The sequence below is a fragment of the Chaetodon auriga genome, chromosome 13 (assembly GCF_051107435.1).
Source record: "Chaetodon auriga isolate fChaAug3 chromosome 13, fChaAug3.hap1, whole genome shotgun sequence".
Taxonomy (NCBI): Eukaryota; Metazoa; Chordata; class Actinopteri; order Chaetodontiformes; family Chaetodontidae; genus Chaetodon; species Chaetodon auriga.
This window is the reverse complement of record NC_135086.1, coordinates 5,159,297-5,182,544: the sequence shown is the minus strand read 5'-3', so window position 1 is coordinate 5,182,544 and position 23,248 is coordinate 5,159,297. Positions and strand designations below refer to the sequence as shown.

The following is a 23,248-nucleotide window of genomic DNA, read 5'->3' as shown; positions in this document are numbered from 1 at the left end:
CTACAGGTTGACCAGGCGCCCCATCCTTTCCTGGTGGTCCAAAAGCCCCAGAACTCGATCCTGTGCCCGCTGTAGACGGACTGGGAGGACCGGGAGGACCAGGGGGACCAGGAGGACCCGGTAAGCCAGGCAGCCCCTACAACAACAACAACAAAAGAATCCTTTTGCCTCCAGCAAGATTTCTAATCTATGATGTTTGTTGAGAGAATAATTTAAAGTTTCAGTTCTTCTCACCCGAATAGATTCCAGATCTGGGAAACCTGAACCTTCCATGTCCACAAAAGTCTGAAACATATTGAAATCAGTTTTATTCAATAAATGACTCACCAAGGCAGGAAGTCCTGTCAGGAGACAAATATAATACAGCATGAAATCAAGACTAACTCACAGATCTGAATCCTGGTCCTGGGGGTCCTGGAGGTCCTGGGGGTCCCCTGGGGCCAGGTGGACCCTCTCCGCGGTCTCCCTGTGTGCACAAGACTCATTAAGATGATATCTGTTGGACACATTCTTTTGTTTGTACATGTTACAAATATGTTTCCTGTTCTGCACTCGATGTAACTGAGCATCTAACCTTATCTCCTTTAGGTCCTGGGTCACCTGGAGTTCCCGGGAAGCCTGGAGGTCCATCAGGACCCTGTGTTGAGGAAACAGTAATGGAAAAGGTATCTACTTGAACAATCCATCATCACTTTAGCTCTTTGACAGCTGATAAGAGTTCAAGCCATTTATCAGTGTTCTTGGTGAAAAAAAAAACAACTCACAGTTTTTCCATCCTCGCCAGGATCACCCTGAGAGAGAGACAAAAAACACGTCCTCTGAGACAAACTTGACTTTGGAATATTTCCATATATTTCCATAAAACAGACTTGACAATTTTTATTTATGACTATGTTTAAGCTTTCATATTTAACCTTTTAAAAGGGTAATATTTGAAATGTTTTCATGTAAAGAATCAACTGTGGTCTACTGACTGGCTCTCCGTCAGCTCCTGGTGGTCCCTGGGGGCCTGGGGAACCCTGTGGTCCAGCTGGTCCTCGGGTCCCGGGGCCTGCAGAAGCAGCTGAGCCGTCGCTGCAGACCGCAGAGGAGCCGTCACTACAGACTAAAGACTCCGTTGCGGTCCCTGGTGGACCAGGGGGACCTGGAGGCCCAGCGGGACCGGGCTCTCCCTTCGTTCCTTGGTAGCCAAAGCCTGCACTGCCCTGGAGATAAAGACGCATCAGTGTGAAGAGAGGTGGTGATCAACAAAGAGGAAATCAAAGAGAAAGAGCTGCTGACAAAGACCAGCGGTCTCTGGGACTTCACTTCTACAGCTGTGACTCAAATCAAAGCGACAGAAGTCAACGACAAACCGAGGTGATCTCTGACTCACCTTCGCTCCCTTTTCACCTGGTTCTCCCTGAAAATCCAAAGAAGAAACAGAAAAGAGTCAGGGTCAACATCTTCACAGGGGAGGTGGAAACTCTGCTGAGCTACAGAGATAACACGTCACTCTAATTCCACTGCTTTTGGCTGTAACTAGAAATGTAACTAATTACTTTTTCTAATTAAATAATGTAGTTACAATCGTTGAACTTTAAATGGGCTTTATTTTGGTGTTACTTGAAAACAAGAAGACAGCTGCAGATTTTCCTGGTTGTGGCCTCACATCACCAACCTTATGGCATAAGACAGTTCAGGAAACCTGAACTTGATTCTAATAGAAACTGCAGAAACTCCATCAAACCTCGTCAAATTATTTACACACTGCTGTATCAAAGCCTGTTCGACATGTACCTCCAGCATTGTTTTCCTCCTAAAATCACCTGTGTGGCCTACAGGTAGGAATGCCCCTCACTGCTGCCCTCTGCTGGTCGGGAGTGGTAATAGCTAATATTAACAAAGAGTACAGTTGGCAGTCTTGTCCCACACTGTGCCACAGCAACACTAAAATAAAACAGCTATATGTGCGTTAATGATGGACTGAAGCAGACTTTCATAGCAACAAAAATTTTATTTACTTTTCTATGTAGCAATTAGTGAAGTATTTAATTTAGTTTTGAGAGAAGTATCTGGAACTAATTACTGATTTTCAGAAACGTCCAAAAATCATCTAAAATAACATATTGAGAATGAAACCCTGCAACTGTGATCCCAGTGATCCCAGTGATCCCAGTAATCATCATAATATACCTGAGTGTAATCTGAATATAAATAAATAAATGTTTGCTGGTGAAAAGAAAGTTCTGTTTGAGTGTTTTTGACTGTTTTCTTGTGTTTGTTGTCCTAATTTTACAATCATTTGTCAGTCAGAAGACAAAAGAAACACACACACAGCGTATCCTTAAATACACTGTGAATGTAAAGACACAGGTTTTACTGCATGTGTTTGAATGAAACTCGGACTTGCAGCTCCATCTAGTGATGCTTTGGGACATTTCACAGAGCTCATATTACTGCTCATGCTTTTAACAGCTGACTGACTGCCCACTACAACCTTCAAAAGGACAAACTGGTTTTAAAAAAAGGCTGTTTTTTCAGTGCATCCCAGCTGTCAAACTGCAGACGGAGATGAGGCTGTGTTATCTTAATGCGAGTGTTCCAGCCACTATCAGAGTACAACATGAAAGAGCTCCAGACCTTCTCTCCACGGGCTCCACCTCGCGAGCCGGAGCCAAAGCTGGATTCTCCCTTCGGCCCAATCGGACCCCTGTCTCCTTTCTCTCCTCTCTCCCCTCGGTCACCCTTTTCTCCTCTCGCCCCAACCGGCCCTGAAAACAGCGAGTCATTAATGCCCTCGTGAAAAGACCCTTCAAAAATGATTAATGATCGTATCCCAAATCCCAAACAATAAACAGGATGTTTCCTGCACCCGGAAGAGGAGAAGAGAGGGGAAGAAAATGACTTTTTGCCTGATGGAGCGAGAATCCCAGCGTGCACGGCTGTGATTCAGAGGCCATGTGAAGGTTTTGAGGTGGTAGCTGAATTCCCACACATGCATGCACGACCATCCGGGAGCTGAATTGACCTTAAACTCTTCTTCAGTGTCGCTTTCAGCGGAGATTGTATGAAGTACAACCCACTTATTCTGCTGTGTTAAAGGCGGCCAACAGACATGCACAGCAAAACGATGTCCGCGCCAAGCCGGCCTCTCCAGTTTAGCATTTAAGTTTAGCGATGGAAAAATGGATCCCACCGAATATTCACTGAAAAAACTGATGCAACATATCAGCCTGAGCTAATATTCAGGACTAGTCCTGCTTGTCTAATCCTTGTTATTTTTAAGAAATAAAAATCTGTGAGCTCTGAGCTCTTCTAGTTTCTCTCTTTTCACATGTTTTTTCAGGGGATTACAGCCCAAACGGCCCAATTTTCCATCCGCCTGGCTTACAAATATATATGTCCACCACCCTGCATGGATTCAAAAGCAGAAAACAGATTCATGCATTCTGCACTTTTGAAATCCATGTGAGGTCCTGCACACATGAAGGAGGCAGAACTTCAGACCAGGAAATGAAACACAGGAGATTTGGATGCTTTTCTCTGTGTTTTTAACCCCCCTCGACCCACCTGGTGACCCAGGAAGTCTGGACTCCACAGAAACTGAAACGTGCTGGGAGTCGCTTGCTGAACACAACGCAAAAGACAGAGTTAAATTGTCTCCAGATTAACAGTATTTCAGGCACATCATCAGGTCTCAAATTGAGATACAGAAGCAACAGAATGCAAAATATACTGTCTTTTACAGATGCCCTAAATATGTCAACCTTCACTGATTTACAGCCTGTTTTGCAGCATGTTGGGCTAAAATCTCAAGCTCTGTTACAGCAAATATGACATAAATATTGTCCAATTCAAAATACAGGTAATATTTTATCCAATTTGAAATCAGCTGTTTACTCTGATGACACCCGACAAGCTGCTGCATGTTCGCCCTACATTTGCTGCTGCACTGCACCTTCTTAACACACAGTGCAGAAAGTGTTCAGAGTCAGATTCACAGAAAATGGAATATTCTTCTATATTCTATCGTGCAAAAGCATTGTGCCTCAGCAGATGTAATGAAGACCTCATTTCTTATGTGTCATTTATGTAACTACCACCAGATAGCACCAGAGTAAGATATTTTTAAAGCTTACACAAAGTGGCTGTAAAGGTATTTACATGACACCAGTTTGACATATTCCTCAACTGCAATTTAGGAACTACAGAACACAGCAGCAGAGAAAAACCCGTATTATCTGAGTAAGATGGAGATAACGTGTCCTCAAGTCATCTTTAACCCTGGATGGTAGAACATATGGAAAAGGTTCAATATTTTTAAAAACATCTGCAGTGGAAATGATTCACACAGCATCCAACAGCTACACTGACACTGCAATGATCCTTATGTCCACTAGATGGAGACGTGCGTTAGTGAATCGGTCTGCAGCCAGCTCCGACCGGCTCAGCCATACTTCAAGAACATGAACTCTGCAACTCCACATGCTGTCATAAAGCGTCCCCTCCATACCCAGCAGGGGAGCTACGTCACGTGGGAGTACAGCATCTATTTCCCATCTTTGACATTGAAATTCTGCATGTATGAAAGACAGCAGGGGGCAGATCCAAAGGCATCTGTAGAAACACTCTGAGGAGTTAGCATGCTAAACGTTTTGACTGACAAAAGTCTGTCTGCTGTCCAGTACAGAGAAAATAAGAAGCACAAAGAATATTCCACCTCAGGTTAGCACTGATCCCTCTCTGCTCACAGAACGGTCTAACTTTAGCACTGTGAGTCATCTTAGATTAAAAAACAACAAAAGTCAGCGTTTTCTCCAGGAAGTGTTGACTGTGTGTTCACCTGTTTCTCTTGTAACTGACACCTCCTCTTTCCTGACCAGTGGCGGCTGCTGAATGGGCCGGGACGATGGCGGAGTGGTCTGCCGGAGGATAATCATGCGAGAGAGAGAGAGAGAGAGAGATCCATATTTAAAAAGGGCACTGGATGACATTTACTGGAACTGAATAAGCCTGCTTCAGATTTTATGGCTCTGTTTCCACTGGTGCCCCCCTCCTTTATGCTGAAGGGCCTCGGAAGCACCGTAAGCAACATGGGCAAAAGTCAGGCTTGTTAACATTAATCCGAAACAATCCAAAAGAGTCATGTTTCAGCAGTTGCACTGAGGTTAAGAAGCTGTGCTGCTGAAGCTCTCTGCCAAGTCAACACCTGCATAACAAAACATAGAGCGACTGCAAAACTCCTCTTTATGTGAACATTTGAGGGCCGTCAGAGAACCCGGCTGCAAAATCCAGAGTTACAGCGACACAGTGCAATGATTGAGTTTGTTTGAAAGACCGATCACAAACACTAACCTTCACAGAGATTCATTGTTTGTTTTTGTTTTTGTGTGTGTGTGTGTGTGTGTGTGTGTGTGTGTGTGTGTGTGTGTGGTCATCACATATCTGCCATTCTAAACCCCATTTTTAAGCTACACACATGAAATCCTGTGATCAAATAAAGGGCTGAATGAAGGGAAGGATGTGCTGTGTGTGTTCCCCTGTCATCATTTTTCTTGACCTTTTGTCAAAACAGCTTAATACAGTTCAGTTTTTTTGTGTGCTCTGTATTGTAAAAGGAGGAAAGACAGGTCAGCCTCCAGCTTCCCAACCGTCTTCTATCACTCAACCCACAGCAGGACTGACAGAAGCAGAAGAGTAATTGAGAGGTTCCAAACTGCCTTCGGGTGAAAAGGGGAGAGAGGGGGATGAAATAATGCAAACACCCCCCGTCTGTAGCTCATTCTTCACCGGTGACACACCTCGAATTGTCACCTGTGGAATTCAAAAGAGAAGTGGGATGAAGAATGTGGCAGAGGGGGCAGCTGAGGGGGCGAGTGAAGCAGCCAGTGTTGATAATTAACCCGTTTCCTCTCCGGGGAGCTGTTCTCCCCACCGTGTCGCACGGCGCTGGCTATGCTAAGAATTTGGCCGGAGCATTATTGACTGTTCTGAGCTGATCTGTGTATTAATGTGATAAAGAATACCCCGCCTGTTCCCTCCTTCGCCTATCCATCACAGCTGGGGGATGACAGGTGGGAGGTTCCCATCTTTAGGACATAGCGTTGATGGATTTGAACCACACAACCCCCTGAATGGAGGAGCAGGTATGCAGCTCCCTCGGCAATGAACGTTTTCCACCTCTGCAGCAGTGGAGGTTTTTTCACTGCGTGCCCCGTGAAGTATCACAGGGGGAACGTCCTGGAATTTACACATCGGGCTGTTGATAAAACGCAGCGTGATAATGAAGTGGAATCAGGTTTTGATTCAGAAACAATAATACAAAAACACAGCAAACGAAAACTCTCAGCCGCTCCTGCAGCCGTCGGCTTTACTTTTGCACACTCCATCATCTGTCACATATCACAGCAGTTATCTTAAGCAACGAGAATAACAGCTTCTGTTACGTCAAACAAAGCCTGGCCAACATTCCTGTGCTGTTTGATGGAGATGCAATACATTAAAAGTCATTCCTGTCAAGTAATTTGTCTTCTGTCAGAGCTGAATCTAATGGAGCTTCAGCAGCATTTCCCCAGATCACAGGTTACATTGATTGTGCAGATTTTTATCATTTCTCTGTCATCCAATCGTTGCTCGGCACGGATTGGATGACTCGGTAACACACTTTGAATGTGTTTAGTGTATCCTCTCACTCGCTCTGCTGACTGAATGCGACAGATGGATTGTTTTGTAGAGAGCAGCCTGTTTTACAAATACAAACCTGAAGTCCAGATTTTAAACCTTCTGTGCATATTTTTCTTCAATCTGACACTTCTGTATGTGTAAACTAGTTTACTGAGAACTCAAGGCAAAGGTGCAACTGTGCAGAGAGCCTCTCGACGAGGTTCTGTCTGTTTGGAAGGTTGTAAATATAACACTGTAAATATTGTTGTAGTGCAACGTGGAGCGTGTGTGTGTGTTTACATGACGCGTGAACCGTGACATGCAGATGACAGGTATGTTGCAGGAATTCCAAACTTTTTCAGCAGTTGAGATTATTTATCATAAAGCTGTAGAAGCATTTGTACAAAAACATTTCTTTAGATATGTTTAGCATCAATTCTCATGGACTGTAGAAACAAAAAGGGAATCTGAAGTAAAAGCAGGAAGTAACGCAACATACGTGACCTTTGGGTCAGAATCATTTTCACGGCTGCAGGGAGGAAAACAGGCGATACGCTGGAGACGAGGGGAAACAATCTGCTCATTTATGTGTACAGTTAATTTTAGAATGAAAGGCTAATTTCTTTAATCTGACTTCTCTCCACTCTGGTGCAGGCAGCTGCAACTAAAAGCGTGCATGATATTTTGGAGACACTGCACACATCCTGCTTTATAATTCGTGACAGTCTGGCAGAGCTCCAGAAGGCTCGACTGCATTCAACTGATCGCTTTTTCATATTTATGCGTCACGTTTCCTCAGCTTTTTTTTTTTTTTGCTTCTTGCCTCAAGTCAAGTCGAGTCTTCAGGCATTCAAGTCTCAACTAAGTCGACCAGTCTGAGCCTCGAGTCTAAAGCTTGGAAATTTTTTGTAAAAATGTAAAAGCGTTTGGGTTTTTTTTACTGCATTTGTTTTGAGTTTTTTTCCATCGATCTGAGAGAAAATGAACTGTAGGTCTTTGTTAACATGATGGACGTTACAGACAATAGCCAATGACGACTAAGTGACTAGAATCTACCTGAAACTCTCATCTACATCACGTGAAGTGAGAACTATGCTCTTGAAGTATTTCCTCTGTGGGCTTCACGCTGAAGGGGACACTTCCTGCAGCGACACCGTTAAGAATGACCGACAAGCGGTGCCATCTATCACCCTGAATTCCAGGATGACAAAATGGAAAGTTTCACATATACATCTCTCCCCCTCTAACTCGTCTCGCCCAGACTTGCCTTAATTGCACCGGTTGGACAGTTGTGCAGAGTGTAGGTTCTGCTTTCTGTGAGCAGACATCAGATGGAAAAACGTGGGCAGGTAGGAATTAGACAGCAGCTGTTTGTCTTTTACATTACATTGCATATTACATGATGCTAATAAATGCCTACTGAACAGATGGAAAAGCCCCTTGTAAAAGCTGCAGAGCATCAAGGCAGAGTAAAGGGCAGTGATGATGAAGAGATTTCCGATGTGAGGTACCCGACTCCCCCTCCCCATCTCCGTTTCTTAACTTTCTTTCCACCTCTGTCAGTTCCTGTACACAGCTGATTGAGAAAGCAGTCAGAATAACAAAGCCTCGAGGCGGAGGGCCTCTAACTTGGATCAGATCGAGTCCAAATTGACATCTGGTTTTTCAGACTCGCCACTATAATTGTGAGTGGGAGTGCATGCACGCACAGAGGAGGTGGTGGTGCAGGGCGGAGGGCTACGTTTGAGCCTGCGTGGCTATCTGTGAGGGTGGGAAGATGTGAGTGGGTGTCTGTGCACTCTGATTGTATGAGTGTGAGAGACAGAAAGCAGAGGGAGGAAGACCGAGTGACAAAGGAGGCAGATAGAGGAGATACATGCACTGATTTAGAGATTTCACATGAGTGACTGCGGAAAGATAACCTGCCTTATTTGTTGGTTTAGGCCTTCATCCAGGTGATAAGTGTACAGCTACATCCATCCAGTGCACACACACCTCACCTGACCAGGTAAATCCCTGCTGCTTCAACATGTGCAGTTTATGCTGACAAAGAAACATTCAAAGCTCAAAATTCAGTAAAATATCAATAAAAATTCCTTTCCTTTAGAAAGGCCCTGTCATTTCCTTTCTAGTGTGACAAAACTCTCAATGTGAAGTCTTCGTCCCCAAATGTAAAAGACAGAAGCAGCTCAACTTCCAGATATGAGCTCAGCAGTTTTTAATCTCCATCGTGGGATGAGTGTTCGCTCACTCACACTGAGTAACCTGAGACGTCAGTGGTCGTATATGTAACGCGGGGATGACTCGGTTTGCAGAGGCACGGCCTGCTGTTGAGCTTTGTCGGCCAGGTATTCACGTCAGGCTCGATCAGCTGCTTGAATGCTTAGAGAACAAAGCGTTCTTCATAGATTCCAGAGCAATTTACAGTGAGAAAACTCATCATGTTTCTATGCAGAGTGTCGATAAGAAGCGGTGCAGCAACATAACTGAAGATCAAAATAAGTAAAAGAGCTCAATACTAAATCAAAGTTGTTCCATACCGTCCATCTGTGTTTCTCCACGGCTGGTTTATGCACTCCAGTTTCCTCATAGCCGCTGCCGTCACCTGAAACCTGATGAGACCAATCAGACAGTTTTAATTTCATTTAAAGCCCCCAAGATGTTTTTTTATTCGGTACATTAACAGTTTAGGAGTGTTTTTATTGAATACATGTAAAATCTTCAACCTCATTCTGTCAGTAAGAACCAGGATTTTGTGGTCTCAGCGAGCAGAACAGCTGCGAGGGCAATGTTTTACTAAATAACAGTGAAGGCTGCTGGTGGGCCGCAGTGAGGCACCTGTGTTTGTGTGTGGGTGGTCGGGGTCAGCGGTGAGAAGGCTGCCGTCACTCTGATCTGTTACACATTTACTATGTTAATGAGTGATGCAAGCCGCATAAAAAAATCCACAAAGTGTCGTAAAAAGACAATGCTTTGTTACTTTAGAACATATTTAACCATTCATTGCACTTCACAGATCAGTTTAAACTTTTAAGTTTTCTCTCCTAGTTACATTTGTCCAATTTAAGGACGAACTCAAACAGAAGTCCCCTAAATTAAGATTTTCAATCTTACACGACACATATGCAGTTCACAATGATAACGGAGGCAGATTTACCCCCAAAGTTCTTTGATTTGAAGCAGTGGATCTCAGATTTGAGACGGACGTGGACTGAAGCAGGCTTCTCATTTCTAGCCCGAACAGTTTTTCCAGCTGGAATCAACTGCTGCAAGATTTGTTCAGCTGTAGCTTGTTTGCTAACAATGTTCGAACATTCTAGACCGGAATGTTCAGGAATATTCTAGACCGGAATGTTCGGGAGTATTCTAGACTGGAATGTTCGGGAACGTTCTGAAACAGAATGTTCGGGAACATTTTAGACCGGAATGTTCGGGAACATTCTAGACCGGAATGTTCGGGAACGTTCTAGCTCCATGAGTTGGTTGGAATCAGTGTTTCCAGCTAAACCATTTTAAAATAAAGTGTTTAATCACACATGATGGCTGAAAATACCGTTAGCCTAGCCTCTGATAGCATCCAGAATCGACTTATCTTATACTACGCAGAGGAAGTGCTGGTTATGGAACTTCTTAAAACAACCTGTAACCTCACAAACCAATGTGACCTAGTTACTTATTGATACTGTTTGCTGTCTGGGCCGGGAAGTAATGCTTGGTTACTGATTGACTGGAGCTTATGTTAGAGACTGAATTCCTTCCACTTTTGCATATGTTTTTAGTTTAACAGTGCCTCTTTACTGCTGGTAAGCTATGATTGGATAGCAGGTGTTTGGGGGAGGGGTTTCACTAACAGTCTTTGTAACAGAGTATTTCTGTTCCCCTGCAGTCATACAACAGCATTTCAACCACATGTAATGGGTTATCTTCAAAACCTGATTCGCTGTCACTCACCATATCTGAGTCATCTTCATCCTCCTCACAGTGCCTCTCAGCTGCTCGGGGGTCTCCCACCACCGTCAGCTCGCCGATCACCCCCTAAAGCAAAGCAAGGACAACATGTTCCATTGTTTTATACACACACGAAAAGTCGCTCTCAACATGCAAATATCGACACTGATCTCTGAACCTGCTGTTGGGTTTTGGTGAGATTTTTCAGGGAAGTCCCCCTTTTCCATAAAATGAGAGGGGCTATTGAAGTCTCCACTTTTAGTCTGTGAAGTGCCACTATCCCCCCCACCCCCCCCCCAACATGCTCTCTCTGATACATGTTCCCACACAGGATGCTCGCACTGATAGCATGAATGCTATCTGCCTGCCTATCAAAGGGCCATTAGCTCTGCATGAAGAGGTGGTTCCTCTGCCGCCGAGTTATTTGAAGTTGACTCTTCAGGACACATTTATGTCCTGAGAAAAAAAGTCAAATGGATTTTTTAAGAGAGCTTTGAAGATAAATGGCAAAGGCCCTTTGACATTTAAACCCTTTCTCTATACAGGCTTTTAATGGCTGTACTGAAGCTTTTTTTTTGTAACTTGTACAATGTTTAGTCGACATGTCATGGTCTTTTTCTAACAAACTGCTTCAGATCTTTACAATAAATCTCAGAGAAGGACCAAACTGTCACTGAAGCATGTATTTGCTGGTGATGGATCATAAGAAAGGGGACGACTAAAGAAATCCTATCTCCATATGGAAAGTCTGTTTCAGAAATGCATAATGTAAATATTTAGAGGGCAAGGCTCCCCAAGTCTTGATTTGATTACAAAAATTAAATTCACAAGACCTCTTTAGCTTAAGGCCAAGACAGGTCAACAAGTAGCACATGGCCAACAAGTCTCCTTTTTCCAAATAAGCTGTTTAGATGGGCTTGAATAATAAAGAAAAACAAAAGAAAAAGTCAAATGTGGCAATAAAAAGATTAAAATGTGTTGCAGCTGAGAGAGGAAGCAGAGATGATGTTTCAGCTGAGCAAACACTCAAAACTGTATGGTTTGGTAAGAACTCATTTGGATTTAGGATAAACTTAACAGTGTAAATATTTATTTTTATGTATCCCATTATGTAACAGTATAATCACTCTTATTTAAAGAGGGAATATCCAATTGTTTTTCTGGCTCGCCTGTAAAGTTAGTCAGAGGTGATTTGGCTTAATGGCTTCGTGGCCTCAATTCAGCCTCATTAACAGAACAGGGAGGTCATTTATGTCCATATAAGCAGTGAAAACAGCAAAGAAAAGCATCACCATCGTGTTATAGTATAACTCATGGTGGAATATTGTATAATTCTGCTGTAAACAAGGCAAGTAAACAGATGAAAGTTCCTTCCATATAACACAGTTAAAGTCTCTTCAGAATATTGCTTTTGAGATAAATGATGAAGATTTGCAAGATGCCTTCTTTTACTTTCAGGTGTCACTGCAAATGAATTGAGGGACATGACTGAGGGCTCACATAGAGCATTATGGTTTCACCATTTTCCTGGACTGAACCAACTGCTCATAGTTTATCTTTAAATAATTTCTTGCATGCGAAGAAGCAGGATGAACAATTATGACACCACTGACTACGCCTGCAGTTGCATGTCTTCTCCATGCAGGTAGCCACGGGGGAACTGCTATAACCTTTTAACAGCTAAGGTCAGCAGTTGTTGTGATCTACTGCTGGGGTTTACAGCGGTCAAATGACTGGGGTTAATTACATCCCAACTGTGAGGGCTCCCAATTATTTGCAGACTACCCTCGAGAAGATGGCGAGGTGATGTAGACGTTTATGTTATGGTTAAGGGGAGACCAATTTAAGCAATCAAATCATGAGAGTTATTCAGCCAAGATGTTTCACATGACCGAAGATGGAAAATCAAAATACTATACTTTTCCAAAACTTCAGGGAGCAGCAGTCCTGTCTCATCGCAGCTCATGTCGGCTCGAGAGAGAAGTTCTTTGGTCCAACACAAGGATCAGTCTGATTCAGTGCAGAAGCATCTTGCACATACTTCTTCATCTACTATGAAAGCTTTTAAAGTAAATGCAGTATAATATCTTTCTATGTCACAGAGCCCTTGAATGGTTAAATTTTCCTTTGTTCGAAACAGACAAAGTCTGTGTACACACCAGAAACTTGTCAGGATCAGCTCCTCCAGCTTGGCCAACAAAGACCCCAGCGCCGGCCTCCAGCTCCATCTCGTCTGGGGACCTCTCAATGCGCATCACCTGAGGGTCCGTGTCACAGTTTAGGTAGAACATCACCTTGTCGTCCCTCACGGCGATGGCAAATCGAGTCCAGGTGTCCCGCATGGAGGGCACAAGGAACCTGGCCGCCTCGTACGACTGTTGTGAGTCGGGCTCGGTGTAGTACAGGATGACATTCTGGTTGCCGCCCTGCACGGCTGACAGTTTGACGCCCACATACATGATCTGCTGGGACGCATCTGTGACGGAGAAGACGACACCACCTCTGTTCGAGGTGGGTTTCAGGTTGAAGATGAGGGCGAAGTCTCGGTAGAATGGGCTCGGCAGGTGGGCACGAGCCAGCTGACCCGTGTTGGCGTCGGGGCCAAAGACGTAGCCAGGGCTGTTGTCGGGCCCGTAGACCCGGGTGATCTCATTTGGAGGAGGGTCTCCAATCAGCTGCAGCAGGGAGACGCCAAAGTCTTCTACAGAAGGAGAGAAGAAGGATGTCAGGCCATAATACGCATGAAATATACTGGAGGTTAGAAGGGAGGGCTGCATGGCAGGGTGTCATGTTAGACCAGGATTAGGCTTAAAGGGAATGTGCCTGATGGATGCAGGAACAACTGCTGCTACTGGCATAGGTCTTTGTTGTGCTAGAACAACAACAACAGAAAAGAAATTAACACCATAATTGGGCATCAACACATACCTCCGACCAAACCGTAAGCTTTTTTTTAGGAGGCACTGGCAAAGCAACTCTGCTCAGGGGACCACAAACAAACAAACCATTTTATAACTTCTAGACTGAAAAATGGAAAATAATCAACATCCCCAAAAAAGCAAAGCGTAGGCCATGTGGGACTAAGAAAAGAAGATCACTTTCGCAGACATCGCAGGGCCTGTAGTCCAAAGACAAGACCAGACTTCTGCTTCCTAAACTGAAGGGAGACGTGACGTCACAGAGATATGGTGCATGAAGGTGTGATCTGAGAGTCAACACAGTTTCACACTTAAATATGAGTTTCTATGAATCAAGACTAAGATCTTTATATTCCTGCTGTGTTGCATTTACCTAGAAAAGGTTTAAGCCTCATTATTTAATGATAGACGGGTCTGAAACAAATGTCAAATGACAAAAACTCTGCAAAACTAACAAACAGAAAAAAAAGGTGCATTAAAACATTGACCACTGATCAGCCGACTGTGTGCAGAAAAGGGTAAAGATGTTATTAATGCATCACATTCCTGAAGACACACAAAAAACCCTCTTCCGACTTGTGTGACATCTGCTAAATGTCGCTGCTCCAGGGCACACAGGGACCAACAGCTGGGCCTCCTGCATATCTTTGCTCACTCTTCCATCACCCCGGGTGACTCCGGCGAGGTCAGCGCATAATATTTGGGCCGTTTAGGAAATACAAGGAACACAAAGGGCGATGTGGAGACGCTAGCAGCGAGACCAAACTGTTCTGCTTTGATCAAAAATGATGTTTCCTCACGTTAAAAGGCAAATCACAAAAAAAGAAATCACTGTTTTCGGAGAACACTTGACGTAGTTTCTGGTGCTTTGAAGAAATGCTTTGGTTTACCACCTGGTGACTCGAGCGAGCTCTATCGCTCGGTTCAAAGCCTCCCTGCTGCCCTGAGTGCGGGACATCAGTGGGGTCTGCATTGGCCTTGTTGAGAGCTTAAACACATGAGGTGTTTAGCTGAACCCGATGTCCTGCTTTGTGTTGTACAACCATAAACACGAGCCTGAATATTCTGGATGTTCTGTCTGAGGACTAAAGACGCTTTCATTGGAGTCTGAGCTAACAGAGAACCCAGTCAAGCTGGAACAGGACAGCAATAAAAATACTTTCCAGCATTAATTATGCAGGTCGCCTCTGCACCATTTCTTCAGATTCACCACTGAAGGGATTGTAAGTTTTAAAAGCTGGAAAATGATAACATATCTCCAACATAGCATGTATTGGCATCTTAAAGCCAGATTGAAAGATGTCAGAAAGATGGATATGCTGATATCCTGAGACAGACAAGCCCTTAGCACAAAACAGACATTTTCTACCTGAATCATGAAATGTTAGCCATGAAACGACAGATGCAGACAGACACAAAGTCCCAGCTTCAGACCACGTCGGGTAGGCTGTGGGTCCGAGGCTGCTGCGTGGATGGCGATGAACAATAAACCGTCATTTCCACCGGGCCAACCAGATGTTTTTGCTCTGATAAAGTTAGAGTGAGAAACCTCGAGGGTCTCTTCAGTGGGCCTGTGCTCACATGTCTGAGCCTGGCTCTCCCTTATGAGCACTGTGTCTGCCCGAGTAAGGTAGAAAAGGGCAAAATTTAGGGGAAAAAAAAAAATGCAGTAATTCAGAGGTGAAATCCATCATGTGGGAAAGCACACCATTTCAATTTGTAATCCTCCCGTTTCAGGTGCTGAAGCTGACACGTGAGTCATCTTTAAAGCAGAAACATTCCATAACTGAGCATGTGTAAACTCTTTTTGCAGTGGAACACTAATGAGAATGATTTTGCTCTGACTGCAATTAACGTCCTTCAGTAACTTGCAAGAAACAAGCAATTTGTTAAGCGTAAGTAGCAGCTGGTCACAAAATATATTGGATTTGCGTGCAGATTAAACTTCAAGGCCTGTAATAAGTTGGAATGTCAGGCGCATGTCTCGAATAGAGCCTGACTGTCTGTCCATATGCAACATGTATGACCAGCCCTTTGTCCTATTATATCCGATTTTCTTATGCATTTGCCAAACAGCAGACATGCTCACTTGTGCACTCATGTCCCGTGCATCCCAAAGCTCTCGTTAGTGAAACCTCTCAGTCATCATTCACACCAACCAGATGTGCACTCTCTTGGAGTACCTTCAGAATTCACTGAAAAGAGGAAGCATCCGTGCGAACCAGACGATGATCAAACACTAAATGCATTTACTGCAAAGAACCCTGATGTTAACTGCGCCAGATGTCACTTAAGACAAAACAAAAGCTTGGAAGCGCAAATAAAGACAATTTCATTACCGGATCTAAAGCAGATGAAAAGCTTTGACCTGCTTTGGGCTGGCAAAGGAATGCTTTTGCTGAAGCCTGTTCAATGTGCCTGCATTGTCAGCAAAGGGCCGGTCAGTCAGTCCTGCTCAGAGATCAAAAATTGCTGGGGGTGAAAAAGGTTCACCATTAGCATTTTAAGTGCAATCTCAATTCGGGTTTCCCAAATAGCTTTTGTTCACCAATGACAGCTTCAAGGCCAGTCGGCTTAGAAAAGAGCTGTTGATGAATGGAGCGGTGCTGAGTTTATGGTGCTCGGCCGCTTACTTGTTACTTCCTAACATTCCGGGGGGGTACCGGAGTTTGTGATACCCTGCTGATGAAGCTGTATATGCAGTGTGAGAATGTATATACAGCTTTGGGTAGTACAGTATAATCCATGGGAAAATATCTGAACATCTGGACAGTCCCAGGAAACTTTGCAGCTCCACTGACGACAGTCCATCACCATTTAAGACATCCCTCGAGGCCCGCTGACAAGGCCAATTATCTCTCTCCTCACTCTACAAAGAAGCTGGTCAGTGGTCCGACCTGTGTGAGCATCAGAGTTCACCTCCGCAGACATTACAAAAATATGATCCCAGCTCCAACTATGTCTGTAGTGGTTTGTAAGCCAATTGGTTTTAAGGTGAAGCCAATTACATTTGGTCACAGTATGGTAGCTGTGTTTGCTTTCTGCCGATTCGATTTGTTTGATCTTGTGGCTTCATGTATGTCTGGTAACAGGGTCGAATTAAGTCATTCCTCATGTTAAATCCATGTCAAGCACTTGATGGAATCAATTTTATGTGGCAAAAGCAAATAGCGTTCAAGATTTGTTTTGATTCGAAGGTATTTTGCTGCATGGATGCATGGTACTATGATAACATTATAGAACTTCCCTAAACTCTAACATCTGAAGAAGCATAAACATTGATAACTATTCTTCTCCTTGTGTGATGTAACGTGTCACTAAAATGAAAAGCAAACACAGGACGCTTTGAATATCAAGGAAAGTATCAACACCTTGAATAAACGGTCCTTTCTTTCTGCAGAGGACATTCTGTGAACCCTGGGGCAGATTTTTCTGTATCTCTAACCTGGTGATGCAGAAAAAAGATATCAAACCAAAAACCACATCATAGACCAGGAAGGAGATTTCATGTTGGCTTGAGCTGAAGACTGAGCTGTAATTCTCAAACCACAAAAAGGAAGATGGGTCTACCACAAGCTGTGCATTTTTCTCTTTGGGAAAGGAGTAACACGATACTGTTTAAGTTCTCTACCTGTAAGACAAGAACCTTTGAGGCAACATGCAGGGTGTAAACAAACCTCTTGCAACAGTCCGCTGTTTACTTTATAAATATGTCTTTTTGGAAATCTGGAAGAAAACAGAATGTATGATATTCACAGAGGCAGAGTGGAAATGCTTCTAATAGCTTTTTAATATTCTAGATCCAAACTTTCTACTGTCAAAATTGGGCTGTTATCCAGCTCGAGACATCCCTGACCTTCAGTGCCGTGTTTTGCAACACTGCCTCATCAGTTCTCATTTTGTACAAGTGCAACACAAACCAGAGGGGGCAAAGAGTTTCTGGCAGCAGAGAAGTCGGACTACACTGTGCCCATAATTGGAACCCCCCTGAGAGCCAACTCGAAATGATTCCCTGGCAAGCGCCGCGCTGCAGAACTGGAGCCAGCTTTGGGCCTTCCTGTCATGAGATACAATATCAATCTCGGCTCAGTGGAACCATGGTGCTACAAATCAGTGTTGGACCACCAAAAGGGCGAACACGCCACAAAACACAGACTAAATGTACACAGACATCACCAACAAAAGAACAGTGTATATCTGAACAGGGAAACATCCTATTCATGTTGTAGACCACCACAGAGGTTGCCAAGAATGGGATTTCATTTCATTTACATTGAAGAACCTAAACTTATAGACAGTGATGGAGGCTCTCATACAGGATATAGTTTTACCCCTGAAGAACTAACCAAAATAAATTGCAGTTGACCTCTAAACCCTGATATGAATGACTGCTCATCTTTCAAGCAGGAGGCTGGTAACCATGGAAAAACATCATTAAAAGGGCTATTGTGTCCTAACAATCCTCCCCCCATGGTAAGGGGATCACATCTGACAGATTTCTTACAAAGTTTCCATGCACACACAGATATCTCTGCAATCTTCCCACAGTAATCTCCCACATACACCCATCTTTAGGCTACATGCTGCTTCTTTCCCCATGCCGATGGCCCACATCCAAAATACCAGCTCAAAAGATGTAAGTATATCACGAGACATTCTTGAATGACAGGTCATAGTTAAATGATGTAGGAGCGGGGTGGTATTAAGGCTCAAATATGAGTGCCCTTCTCCCACCCGTCGAGCAAACAGAGCCGCAGATAGTGAAAATTGTCTGAAGCTTCCCAGACGCTGCACAGTAGGGGTCCTGATCAGTGCATCTGAGAGGTCAGAGGACTCGTGAGTGGGTGGATGCAGGAGAAAACAGCCACGGAAACAGTTATTGGGCTACTAAACTGGCATTTGTATCATGATTAAAGAAGGGCTTGTACATGGTGGTATACCAATATCCTTTAGAGAGCTTTATCTAGTGTGTTGTTTTACTGTTTTTTACATGTACTTTTGTCAAGAATCTCCTATTTATGGCCTTCAGATGTTCGTGCTTTTGTAAACTTTCTGCTTATAAACAGGGAAATTAAGCATTTTGACTGTAGGCCATGCATTTACAGAGTTTTGCAAATTATCTTGGCCATTTATGTATGACCTCATTCAGCTTTGAGCCAAAGACCACCAACCTGCTAATCACTTTTTTTAAATTTACCAGTATGACCACTGGCTGCTGCAGTCATTGGCACATGGGCCATTTTGTTAACAGAAACCATGTGAGGTTAGAAGTCTTATAAGTAACATTTAATTGACTGTGAAGGTTTTCTTCATAGGATTTGAGGGCAAAGAGGGACAGAAGCAACTCAACAGCAAATTGATCTGTTACATGAAGCCCACTCAGCCTCAGGGTCCCATCTCAGCCAACACTGTAAGGCGCAGTGTCCACTGGTAGATTTTTAAGAACGTTGTGCGTGAATGAGTGATACCAGATGGTCCTGACTGTGGTGGATTTCTGTCTGAATGATTTAGAGTGACTAAAAACACTTCAGTGATACCTTGAGGTTACTCTAACAGGCAATACCCAACATACATGTCTTGGTGATGAACCAGCTTCTGCAGAAACTATAAAAGCTGTCCTCAGGGTGCAGAGACAGAAACACTCTCATACTTTTCATTTGGCTAAGGTCTGTTTTCAATGTCAGGACTGATGTTCCAGGAGACATCAGGTATATCTTGATCTTTCCCAAATGCAAGTATGGAGTCGTAGAAACTCTTTACACATTACATAACATTTACATCAAAAAATTACGGTGCAAAGGTATGGAGGAAGAGCCAGAAAAGCAACAATAGACTTCATATTAACCACCCTGATGTAGAAACCAACACCATCGCCTTGCACAGCAGCACATACAACCCTGATTCCATCCTCGCTTGTGAACGACCGAGCCTTTCCAGGATACCCCTGTCACACCCAATCATGACACTATCACCTGTTTACCTGTGGAATGTTCCAAACAGGTGTTTTTGGAGCATTCCACAACTTTCCCAGTCTTTGAAACATGTTGCTGCATCAGACTCAGAATAAGCAGATATTTACAAAAATCAATGAAGCTGATGAGTTAAAACAGTAAATATATTGATTTGGTACAGTTTTCAGTTGAGTATGTGTTAAAAAGGATTAGCAAGTTATCACATTCGGTTTTATTTATGTTTTACACGCGTCCCAACTCAAAAGTTAATTCAAACAAACGCAAATCTATTTGGGCCCAGATAGTCCTGGAACCAGAGATATCTCATCCACTCACGTCTGTCAACGAAGCAAGCTGTCAGAAAGATAGAGAAGCTGTATAAAGACACAGTCTTGAACTCCCAGTGATATGAACTGAGAGTGGAGGGCAGGAAAGTACCCCAGTAAAAAGGATTGGGCTTTAAAACAGGTCATAATTAGAGGCCCAGCTCGCTCACAGAAACAGATTTTCTCATCTTTGATTGGTTGATACAAAACTAAGAATACCGGATGTTCTCACATGAATCAGCGCTCACTAGTAGCAACAAACATCTGAGTCATTTTCTCCATCATTTTTTTGGTCAGCAGGAGCACACACTGCACTTAATAGTCCTGGAGCAGACACTCAAATGTACACTGGTCCTATAAATCTTTAGGACATCAACATCAACCAATGTGATTAACTACCATTTAACTTCAAGTTTATGAAAATGTGTATAACTGTAATGAAACTTACAACCCTTCAGCTCTAACAATGCTGTCTGAAAAATGCTTTTCAAACAACAAAGACCATCACTGAATCTAAAAGCATTTTTGACACAGTAATTAAAAGCACATGAGATCAAACAGTCATGTGGCCACTTAGCTGAATTAAACATTAATAACACAGATAATTCACATCACTCCAGATCTGATAGAAACAAGTCAAGTTCACCTGTTACCTGTGTACAGTAACTCTCCAGCTGACATAAACACTTTTGCCAAGCACATTAATACAAACTGACATCCCACTGAAAACCACTGATGCAAACATGACTGCTTCCCATGCATGACAACCTAATCTGTCCACCTGTGGGCAGACAAATGCACATCAAGCTGCCTGCAAGCCACACGCTGTCAAAAGAGACATGCAGTTCTACATGCCAAATTATGTACAGTAATTCATGCACAAATTGTTTACAGGAGACAGGCCTCCATCTTATGCAATGTCAAATATGTTAAGGCTCATAAAAGTAAACTAATTTCCTCAGTATCCAAAAACCCACAGCACGGTTTTGTTTTCTGATGTTACTACAAATTCTTTTGTGGCATTAAAGTTTGCTTCACACGTCTTAACACTATTGACTGTATATCTGTTGATGCAATGACTGTATTGCAGGATAAGATATAAAGAATGCATACAGAAGAGATAAACATCTGGTTTTGTAATGAACCAGAAACCCACTGAACTATGTGTGTGTGTCTGTTATAATGACCTTCAAGTAGTAAGTCACATGCATTTCAAAGGATAGGGGAAACACACACATGCAACACTGTAAGGAGTGCTGGCAGCATGCTTGTTAGGCTGTAGCCAAAAGTTGAAGCATGCTTATTTTTCTTCTAAATTACAAACCAGTATATTGTTAATGATTTTGACTGTGCTGACAGGGATAAATGTCAGTTTTTTGGGTGGGTATTGGGTATTGGGAAGTGGGTGGTAACACCAGACAAACTGGGGAGTAGGGACACTGAAAACTGGTTCAAAATGAATCCCAAAATTAGGATTCATTTGAACCAGTGATTACCTTTCTGGTTACTAACTGACAAGCACTGATACCCATCATCCTCCTCGTCTGGTAGAGTGTTGCACTCCACAGGGAGATGTCCCTCATCCAGGAGCGTCCAGCAACTGTCCCGCAAGACTTCGCAGAAACTCCGGCAAGGCAACACCCGCAGTGGGACCAGAGAGCCACACTTTGGTACCAAGAGAAGGCAGAAAAACCACTCCAAACTATGGTGGCAATGTGACTTCAACAGCCATGCCCAATCATTAAGGAGTACCTGGACTTCCTGCACACTGCTCTGGTTGAGGTAATTGGGTACAGCAAACCGTTCGCCGACCATAGAGGAGCAGAAAGGAAGAGCAGTATCTAGCAACATGCACTGTGGGGATTCTACGACCAGTGTTGATTTCGCTACTTCCGTGTGGCTTTCAGCTAGTGCCCCCCTGCCTACAGCTGTCTGGCTAACTAAGGTTGCTTGGCTAGGCTCTTGCTCACTTACTGCTGTTTGAGAGGCACGTAAGATGTGGCCAACTTGGCTGGTCACCACTTTCTGGCTAGCTGCTGATGCATGACTGGGCACTTGAGGTTGTGCAGCTGTGGGTATTGAAGCAGTGTCCGGTTTCTTGCTGGCTGTTTGTAGTTGGGTAATTAACATTTTGGGGGTATTAGTTGGTGTTTGGGTTGCCTGGCTAGCAAATGAAGCTTGTCTGGCCTGTAAATCTCGGTGATGTAAAGATTTCTGCTCGGCTGCTGATTCACCAGCTGGTAATTGAGTAACTTCCACTAGTTGGTTGTCCTTAGTTAGCTGGAAAGTGTTTACAGAATTGCTCCTTACAATTGAGGTTAGTAAATCTCCTGTGTTGGAGCTTTCGTGAGAATAATTTGTAAAAGTAAAGTCAGGAGCATTCAAACTGGAGCTACTGTTAAGTTTTCTATTCCCTCTTGTGTTATTGGGGGCTTTCACGGAAAAATCCAGATTTTGCTCCATTTTTGTGCTACCAAGATTATGGTCCTGATCTGTTCTGCTATGAGTGTCCAAGGCACTCTTTTGAAACTTCAGTTTTAGCTCATTTGTTTGGGACACTCCACTGTGTTCACTATCTAACCCCCTATGATCAGTGGGCATGCCTTCTCCTTGTTGGTTTTCCTCAGAAAACCCCTGTGTTTCAAAGCCAGATCCCCAGCTGGCTTCAGGTCCTGTTGCATCTCCAGATTCAGACCTAAATCCAGAGCCAGTCCAAAGACCTGACCCAGTGTCTGATGCCAATTCAGATTCAAGCCCAAATCCAAGTCCTGATACATTTCCTGTAAACTTTAAATGATCAGATCCTCCAGAACCCATACCCTTTAGTGAAGATGTGCCATTACCAGGTTTACTTATGCGTGATGAAATCCTTGCTGTTCCCTTTTCTGATGCACCTTCATTCTCCGGTTGTGTTGTAGTGGTCAGTTGAAGAGCCACAGTGGTCTCATCCCAAGTCTGTTCAACCTTTTGGATCCCATGTCCCTCATCAATTATCTCCGCTCCAACCCTTGCAATATTCTCTGGTGGTGGTTCTCCACTACCTGCTGGACTGCCAGATCCCTCATGGTCCACTACTGGGGCCAAAGTTGTTGTACCAGTCCAGGCCCAGAACCAAGCATCAGACTCAACCACCCACAGGGCCAACAGAAGCAAAACTCCAAACTGGGTCCTCATCTTATGGATAATGTCAAGTCTTGACCACGTCCACCAGCTTGATCAGGCTCCCAGTGTGAACTATGACATGACCACACGGCCACTACACTCCCCACACACACACACACACACACTCTCCAACTCTGTCTCCACACACACTCCCCTCAGCAGAGAGGAAAAGTGAAGAGGAGTGCACCATTCAAAAGAGTAAAGGGGGAGAGAAGGAGGAGGTATGCTCTGTATTGGCTGCCCTGGCAATATTTCCTCTCCTAACTCCTCCTCCTCCTTTTGTCGCAGCAGTGAAAAG

General features: G+C 43.7%; 1 protein-coding gene and 1 long non-coding RNA gene across 2 annotated transcripts in view; one reads left to right on the top strand and one right to left on the bottom strand.

The window, feature by feature from the left end:
• Positions 1–2,217, top strand: part of LOC143330127 (uncharacterized) — a 29,353-nt gene extending 27,136 nt beyond the window's left edge. The window contains exons 3-4 of the long non-coding RNA XR_013077935.1: positions 7–120; positions 589–2,217. This is a non-coding gene — a long non-coding RNA (uncharacterized LOC143330127). The remainder of the gene's footprint in view (positions 1–6; positions 121–588) is intronic.
• col18a1a (collagen type XVIII alpha 1 chain a) overlaps positions 1–23,248 on the bottom strand; it is a 71,563-nt gene that overhangs the window by 14,138 nt on the left and 34,177 nt on the right. The window contains exons 3-14 of the mRNA XM_076746346.1: positions 12,753–13,294; positions 10,597–10,680; positions 9,186–9,257; positions 4,826–4,904; positions 2,623–2,753; positions 1,376–1,402; positions 975–1,205; positions 765–791; positions 575–637; positions 389–466; positions 235–285; positions 5–136 (exon numbers count right to left, since the gene is read on the bottom strand). Coding sequence (XP_076602461.1) covers positions 5–136; positions 235–285; positions 389–466; positions 575–637; positions 765–791; positions 975–1,205; positions 1,376–1,402; positions 2,623–2,753; positions 4,826–4,904; positions 9,186–9,257; positions 10,597–10,680; positions 12,753–13,294 — 1,517 coding nt within the window. The remainder of the gene's footprint in view (positions 1–4; positions 137–234; positions 286–388; positions 467–574; positions 638–764; positions 792–974; positions 1,206–1,375; positions 1,403–2,622; positions 2,754–4,825; positions 4,905–9,185; positions 9,258–10,596; positions 10,681–12,752; positions 13,295–23,248) is intronic.